The sequence below is a fragment of the Vanellus vanellus genome (genome assembly GCF_965231255.1).
Source record: "Vanellus vanellus genome assembly, chromosome: 11".
In the NCBI taxonomy this organism is placed as follows: Eukaryota; Metazoa; Chordata; class Aves; order Charadriiformes; family Charadriidae; genus Vanellus; species Vanellus vanellus.
The window spans coordinates 4,824,591-4,833,334 of NC_138916.1; the positions used below are offsets into that span (position 1 = coordinate 4,824,591).

At 42.6% G+C, this 8,744-nt stretch overlaps 1 protein-coding gene across 1 annotated transcript; it reads left to right on the forward strand.

Annotated features, from left to right (window-relative positions):
• Positions 1-508: 508 nt before the first annotated feature.
• On the forward strand, positions 509-8,355 carry CHRNA3 (cholinergic receptor nicotinic alpha 3 subunit; the record flags this gene model as incomplete). Its single annotated transcript, XM_082488754.1, has 6 exons — positions 509-668; positions 2,695-2,834; positions 2,908-2,952; positions 4,196-4,305; positions 5,534-6,545; positions 8,100-8,355. The coding sequence occupies 6 exons, from the start codon at positions 509-511 to the stop codon at positions 8,226-8,228; spliced, it is 1,596 nt and encodes a 531-aa protein (XP_082344880.1). The 3' UTR covers positions 8,229-8,355.
• Positions 8,356-8,744: the final 389 nt, after the last annotated feature.

Sequence of the window (8,744 nt, forward strand, 5' to 3'; positions counted from 1 at the left end):
TGGGAATAGCACATCCTTTTTATACAGTCAAGCACCTAGCACATGCGCTTGCATGATGAGACACAGGCAGGAAAAAAAACCTCAACATTTACAGCATAATTGGAAATTCAGGTCCCACGATCTCAGTTCACTGCTAAATCAGGCATCCCTAATGTCAATATCCATTTCAGCACAATTCAATTATAAGATTTTTATTAATTAAACTTCTCCTAGCAGCTTGGCATAAGCTTCTGATAAAGATCCTCTACAGCAGCTGACTGGAAAAATCTCCAGCATTGTCAGATTACCGGGCACATTTGTGTACCAGGTTAAGGACTCTTGCCTATTATCCTTGCCAGAAGACTGCTCTTTGCCTACAATAACATCTGTTTTGCCTGCAATTTATTTGCTGCTTCCAGCACTCTGACAGCCTAGGTAGCTAGAAAGGGGGCAGCACAGCAAACCTAATGGGAGCTCACTGCGCAGAACTGCATTCAGGGTCCTGCTGTCTGCTGCTTCCAGGCATTTCATGCATCGGAGGAGCGGAGCTCTCCGTACTTCCTATGCTCCTACGATCCTGGCAGCAAAGCTCATCTTCAACAGCTTCTGTCGACAGGCAGTAATTCATAACACCATGGAGAGCATGCACGCTCTCCTTCTAACTGCTGCTGTTTGCTTTCTCTGTCAAGGTGAGTGATCCTTAATTTGTTTATTCTTTCTTGGTCAAGGCAGGGAGGGTTGAAAAGGTGAGCAGGAGATGGCTTTGGTGCAAATTATTTTTGAGAGGTGCTGAAGCTCGCTCCAAACTAATGAATAACTAGACAGAATCCTAATACAATTCTTTTTGTTATGTAGTTTGTTGTTGGCTTTTTTTTTTTTTTATATTTCTCCTTGTAAAGTAGTTAAGTAGTGCTGATTCAAGATGCCAAACAGGACACACAAAGCCATTTTAACCTTAAGGAAAGAAAGCACCTTACGTGTAAAGGTGTGGGTTTACATACTGTAGAGAAGACCACAAGAAAGTGACAATATTAAACAGCTTTAAATATGAGCTGGAAACAGTGTACCTTCTCTCTGCAGATATGGAAAGCACCAAAACATTTGAATAAAAAAGACAACATTAATGTACTTCTTTAGATAGGGTGGATGCTAGATTTAATTAGAGTGCTGGTAACATGAAAAAGGCTGGCATTTTGCGATTGACTATACCAGAGACTCATTAAGATCTACCTTTAAAATAATTTTCTTAAAAGACTTATGAGAATTTATTCCAGGAAATCTTGACCTGAGAGATATGAGATATCAATAAATAATAAGGGCAAGGCTAGTAGTTAAAAAGTGTGAAAGAAATGTGTTCGTTTTTTAATTAGCAAGTTGGCTTGAATCATTTCACTAATCTGAAAATGAAATTGCCCTCCAAGTGAACAGGAGAAGGGGAAAGGGGGAAAAAAAAGGAAGAAAAGAAAAAAAAAGAAAGATATTTTAGCTGAATACAGTTTCACAGGAGGGGGACCGTCTTGTCCTAGGGAGACGAGAGCTCTTAGAAAGAACAGAAAGTAACATTGGCTTTGTGAAACACTACAGATCAGTCACCTGCAGATACTTCTGCCTCCCATCTCTTTCTCTACTGAAAAACTACTATCTGGCAAAAAACAAACATGTTCTTGCAAATATCTGTAGATTCATATTTCTGTTTCAAAGGAACTGTAGAGAGTGTTCAACAGACTTCAGTTCTAAGGCTTTGCCAGATTCACACAGTGTCATCCATAAATGACAAGACAGGCCTTTTTTTGTTTTTCAGTTGGAGTGCTTGAGGATATGCTGTCCAAAAAAGGGTTTATGAAAGAGTCCCTAAAAAAAAGGCCATGAGCTTTTAAATAGTGTCCAGCTGTCAGGACGGTTATTGCCTAGCTAGCTCCAAGAATAAAAATGTAGTTTGAAATACAGGCGCTCAAACTTCATCCCGAGACAGTTGAAAGACGTTGTTTAAGAGTTTCAGTTTGCAGCTTTTCTGTTGGCCACAAGGCACCATGAACTGCAGTTGTCAGTGGCAAAACGGACAAGAGGAATATATTATAAATAAAAATTACTTAGACTAATAAATGGGTAATAAGCACAATATTTTGAATGTGCTGGAAAGTCTTTGGAGATAATGCTTAATCAATTTTTAACCCTTTTTATTTTTTTCATATTTTAACAAGCAGACTGTTATCATCACTATAATCCCACAAGCATGACTCAGGCTAGAAAGCAGAGTTTTCATTTCCTGGGAATCCTACTGCAAAACGCTTCCACACCTTACAAGTGGCCTGGTCTGTCAGGTTACACTTTTCCCTTCCTCTGCCCCACACCCCTGCGGCTTCGGCAGGTCGAGGGGACTAGGCCTGTGAGGGTAAAGTGCTTTTGCCCCTGCAGTTCCTCAGTAGCTCCCCAAAGCTAATTTTTTAATCCATTTGCTGAGACATATGGGAGAACACAGCTATCTCAGTTGCCTTTCCTTGCTTTTCTTCTCCCTGCCTAAGCCGACGCCAGTCATGACACGCTACTCCCCACTTAGGCGAGGCTTGGCCTTTCCCCAGGCACCGCCGGGGTGCTAAGCAGCCAGTACGCGGCCCGACGGGGACCGGGGGCGGCACCGAGCCCCGCTCCGGCCGCACGGGGTGCTGGAGACGGCGCCCGCCTCCGCGGCCGCTCACCCCGCCGTGCCCTCCGCAGGCTGCGGCGGCTCCGAGGCCGAGCACCGGCTCTACGCGGCCCTCTTCCAGAGCTACAACCAGTTCGTCCGCCCCGTCAAGAACGTCTCGGACCCCGTCATCATCCAGTTCGAGGTGTCCATGTCGCAGCTGGTGAAGGTGGTGAGTACCCGCCCCGCCGGGGCGCCCGCGGCGACGTTTGCCGGCGCCCTCCCGACACGTCTCTCCTTTCCAGGATGAAGTCAACCAGATCATGGAAACCAACTTGTGGCTGAAGCACGTAAGTGGAGCTCACCGACAGCGCCCGCTCACCTACTCCCCAGCGCGGGAGGCGCTCCGGGCGGGGGAACCCCGGCGCTCACGGCCCGCGCCAGGGGCGGCTAGAGCCGTCTGCGGCCCCCGGGGAGCCCCGGGCTCGCCAGGCCCCCTTTCCTCAGGGCAGAGCCGCGGGCATCCGCGAGGCCCTCACCGGCGACGGCCGCTCTGCGGCGGGGGCGCCGTAGCCGCCGCCGCGCCCTCCCCGGCGCTCTGCTGCCCCCCCGCGGCCGCGCAGCGCTCAGGGGCGCCTCGGCCGCTGCCCCCGCCACGGGACAGTGCCCGGACCCCCGCCGCGGGGCAGCTCCCGCCCCGTCAACTGACCGGACAGAAACAACAACGACACCACCGCCACCGACCCCTCCGCCTTTCTGTCTCACCGACTGCGGGTGCTGCAGCGTGTAAATGGGGCCTGTGAAACGCGGGCTGTGAGCCGTCGGCTGCAGCCCTAACCCTCCTAACGCTTAATATACACGCTAAATACTGTATTTTTGCTGTGAAGAGTCCCAAACGCGCTGCCTTGGCAGACACCGGCGTTCAGAGGGAGCAGCAGGGCACGGAGGCCGCATCCCTGAGTGCTGTGCAGCACCCGGAAAGCGAGAACCAACCGAAAATGCTGACTTCACTTAACAGGGTCTTTATGGGTTAAAAATGCAATTACTCACTGTTGCAGTCATCTTAATAACCAACTTAATTCCCAGCTTCAGCTTAATATTCAGCTGTGTTAAGCTGGGGTTTAACGAGCCCTAATGAACAAGAGTGTTAATTAACTGAGTGGTGACACCCTGCAGCTCCTTCTAACTCACCTACCCAGGGTCCCTCGCTCAGGGCACACACCTGGCACCACAGCCTCCCGGGAATTTGTTCTCGACACCTCGCACATACCTGGCTTTTGGCAACCTAAGCTAGCCATTATTAAAGTCCTACACTCTCTGGCAAGAGAGTGTCTTATTCCCTCTTTCACCTTGTTGCAGCTACTGAGTAGACATTCCTGGGACGTGGAGTCACACACACCTAAGGGGCATAACAGGAGCACAATCTCCATGCAAATAAACACCAGACGTGTTTGTTAAGGAAACATCTAATCATTGGCAGTATCAAAAATAAAACAACCCTAGAAGTGGTAAGACGGCACTTGGTTTGACTCTAGTCCACTGAATTTCAATTTCCTCACAAACCTAACATAGACTCATTTCTTCCATAATTAGATCTGGAATGATTACAAGCTTCGGTGGAATCCAGCAGACTACGGAGGTGCTGAATTCATCCGAGTACCATCTGGCCAGATCTGGAAGCCAGATATTGTTTTATATAACAAGTAAGACTCTTGCATATTTATCTTCTTAACTCAGGAAGACAGGGGGTGATGTTACTAGTTTAAAAAACAAAACAAAACAAAACAAACAGCAGCAGATTCACTGAATTAACTGAAAAGGCCTGCTTTTCAACACACCAGTGTCCCACATCTCCCTGCTGGTGTACTCACCTCGGTGCCATCTACAGCATCACTGGGCAGGAGCCAGCTCCCAACCCAGAGCTACATGTGGGCAGCCCAAAGTGAACTTTGCTTTTCCGCTTCACAAGCCCCCACTTTTACTATTGTTTTTACCACTGTCTACAAGGGAGGCGGCAAAAAATTCCCTTAGACTGCAGAGTTCTTCTCTGCGAGTCAGACCTCTAACTGAAAAAACCTGCAAATTATAGCTTTTTAGCAGTATTTAACTGTCATATTGACACCTTTTACAATAACAGTGTTGACATATAAAAGCCACAGGTAAAGTTTACTTTGGCTGTCAGTTTCTGAGGCTGTGAGGCGCCAGACTAACTAAATGGATCCCTCTGCTGTTAGGGAAGCAGTTCTCAGTGAAACGGAGTTAGCTACACAGAGCCAAAACTTAGGTCTATGGAACAACAGTTCCGATGCTCCTTCTCTAATGGGGCCTTAAAACTTTAAATTACCTTTTTAGTTTTACTTTTTCATATAAACAACTGAAATTGTCACGTGGGTCTTATGTATCTTTTATACTTAAAGAACCCCTCACCAAATACACTCCTTATGCAAAGATGCACCCCAACCCTAACCCCTCTTTCCATAGTCACTACCTGCACTGTCCACAGAAGAGGTGGGAATACCAGTACTGTGGGAATCCTCGTTATCAGCCCCTGGGTTCTGATGTGCTTCATCTAGAATAGAATAAAACAGTTCAGTTGGAAGGGACCTACAATGACCATCTAGTCAGACTGCCATTTGCAATATCCTATTTGCTGTTTTGAATATTGACTGCACTGAGCCATGGTATTATCAGGGAGAATATTTCTTTTCAAATCATCCATAAGTAAATTTATGCATCTGTTTATTTCAGTTTAACTATGCAAATTTATGACAGCCGCTGACTCAGTCCTGCACATGCAATTCAGCTCTTTATCAACATGTAATTGCTGACTTTCCCAAAACAGATTGAAGATCGTAATATATACGATCTGAATGTATGAAACTATCTGGAGTAGTTGCATTCTAATTTTTGTTATTTTTATTTGCTTTACAGTGCAGTTGGGGATTTCCAGGTTGATGACAAGACAAAGGCCCTATTAAAATACACGGGAGACGTGACCTGGATACCTCCGGCTATATTTAAAAGCTCATGTAAAATAGATGTAACCTACTTCCCATTTGACTATCAGAACTGCACCATGAAGTTTGGTTCCTGGTCTTACGATAAAGCCAAAATTGACTTAGTTTTAATTGGCTCTACAATGAACCTGAAAGATTACTGGGAGAGTGGAGAATGGGCTATTATTAAAGCTCCTGGGTATAAACATGACATCAAATACAACTGCTGTGAAGAGATATATCCAGACATCACATATTCTCTTTACATCAGGCGTTTACCTTTATTTTACACTATCAATATGATTATTCCATGTCTGCTGATTTCTTTTCTGACTGTATTAGTTTTCTATTTGCCTTCAGACTGTGGTGAGAAGGTGACACTCTGTATATCAGTCCTTCTATCTTTAACAGTGTTCCTCCTCGTTATCACAGAAACCATACCTTCTACTTCCCTGGTAATTCCACTTATTGGGGAATACCTCCTTTTCACCATGATATTTGTAACTCTATCTATTGTCATTACAGTATTTGTACTTAATGTGCACTACAGAACACCCAAGACACACACAATGCCTGTGTGGGTGAGAACCATTTTCTTGAACTTACTTCCCAGGATCATGTTTATGACAAGGCCCGCTAGTGATGAAGCGAATAATCAGAAGCCAAAACCATTTTTCACTTCTGAGTTTTCAAATTTAAATTGCTTCAATAGTTCTGAAGCCAAATGCTGCAAAGATGGCTTTGTATGTCAAGACATGGCATGCACCTGTTGTCAGTATCAACGAATGAAGTTCTCAGATTTCAGTGGCAATCTCACAAGAAGTTCAAGCTCTGAGTCTGTAGATCCTCTGTTTTCATTTTCAGTTCTGTCACCAGAAATGAGAGATGCTATTGAAAGTGTTAAATACATTGCAGAAAATATGAAAATGCAGAATGAAGCAAAAGAGGTAAGAACATCTTTTACTGTTACTCAAACTGCAGACACCATGTGCCATTAGTGTGTTTTGTAAGAAAGAGCGATCTCAAAAAAAAAAAAAACAACCCACCCCCCACCCCCAAAAATAAAGAAAACAAGGACAAAACAGGCCATTATTTTATACAAGTAAATTACCCAAGCTGTACTACAAATATGTGCAATTTTGAATGCAAGTAATTTTGGAGAGCAGCTCTGCTGCACAACATTCTCTTTATTGACAACACATACACTCAGTGAAGCATGTTAAAGTAAGCACTGCTAGGGAAACATACCTGAGTATCCATCCTACAAGATCTGGAGTGAGGATATTCCAAGTTATCATCTTAACAATGGAATTTGCTGACTCTATGCCTTTAGAAAGTTACATTCTCTCTCCCACAGCTTACTGTCAATAACAAAGAATGTAAGAATGAATGTCCTTCACACTGATGATACTGCTTATTCTGCTACTGCAGAGTAAAGTGCTGTAGCTAAATGAGACAACTGTTGCAAGACGGGGTCCATCCTCTTTCGTAAAACTGCATCTTGATGCAATAAAAACCAATCTTTCTTTTTATCATGTTCCTCAAACATATTAAGAGCAGTAGCCACACCTCCACAATTGTCACTGAATTTAAATCTGCTGAGTATGGCACTTGAAGTTAGAATGAAGTTATTTTGTTTATGCTGAAATCAGACCTTTATTTAGAATTAGTTGGTATAGAAAATCTGGGTTTGTTTTGGTTTTTTGTTTGTTTTTTTGTTTGTTTGTTTGTTTTTTGTTTTTTTTTAAGTCTGCCATAACAAGCAACCTGTAAGCTAAAAAGTGCGGAATTTCAAAAACAACAAATGTATTATTAATTTATTAGCCTTCCTGAAGAAAAATGAAGTTAAAATTTAAATTGTAATATCAAGACTAATTAAAATGATCACCTAATGTAGTTACTATTATACATAATACTTCAGTGTCACTCTTGCTATAATGCCCACTGTAAAAAAAAAAATAGAAAAAAATCTGTTTTTTGGCAACTTGGTTGCCTTTCTCCTTTCTACATGGAAGGTAAGGAGTTGAATTTTACATCATGCATGAGAACAACCAAATTTCAGTACTACATAAGAAATGTACCAAATAATTATATACCAATTAACCTTTGTCTTTTTACATACTGCCTAAAGACCAGTAGAAGCAGTCTGTTTTAGTAAAGTTTTCTGGACAAACATGATCATCTAAGAACATAAAGCTTTTCACTTTCATTTTTGGCATACAGCAGAGAAGTTGTGTCTTCTGAAGTCCAGTGTCTTGGTGAATAACGTTTTGTATTTGAAGAAGTAGCTTTTGGCTTTGCCACAAATAGCATATTTAAATAAAGCTTCTTCGAGATTAATTCATTTGTCAATGAAAAAAGAAATATGTAAGTTGTGCATATATGAAAGACATCTACATATGGAAAAAAAAAATGTTCTTCCTATCTAAAATGGTACTAATTGCTAATACAAGTTACTCATCTAATAAACATGCCTACTTGCTATTCAATTTATTTTTCAGATTCAGGATGACTGGAAATACGTTGCCATGGTAATCGACCGTATTTTTCTATGGGTTTTCATCCTGGTATGTATTCTAGGAACAGCAGGATTGTTTTTACAACCTTTGATGGCTGGAGATGAAATGTAAAGATTAAAGAGTATGCTGTGAAATCAAATAAAACTTTTTCCAACCAGCTCTGCACCCCCACCCCAGCACCTGCTGTCTCTTCTGTGTGTAGTAGAATAAGGATCTCTCTTGGGCTCAACTTTGGTTGACTAAGAAGGCTTTGTTAAAAATGTGAAAACATGAAAAAAAAAAAAAAAAAAAAAAAAAAAAGATTTTGAACCTTTATGACAGCTAATCTCAAAGTAATATGAGCTATGCTTGACAGCTACTTTTTGCAATGACTGGAAAAGATGTAGGTAGTACATGGAACTTTATAGGAATGGTTTAAGAAGGGGTTGATAAAGAAACTGAAGATTATATGAATATTCAGAAAGTCAAGACAGGCTGAACACTTCGGGCTACTAGATTTGTTTCCACGAGTCTGGTGCCAAGTCTCTTCAGATCATGACAGGATCTTCTGGGAGTAATTTCATACCGAGTTCAATGAGTGCCCTCATGAGGACGAAATGGTTTCGGAAGTATACCTACCAAATTGCT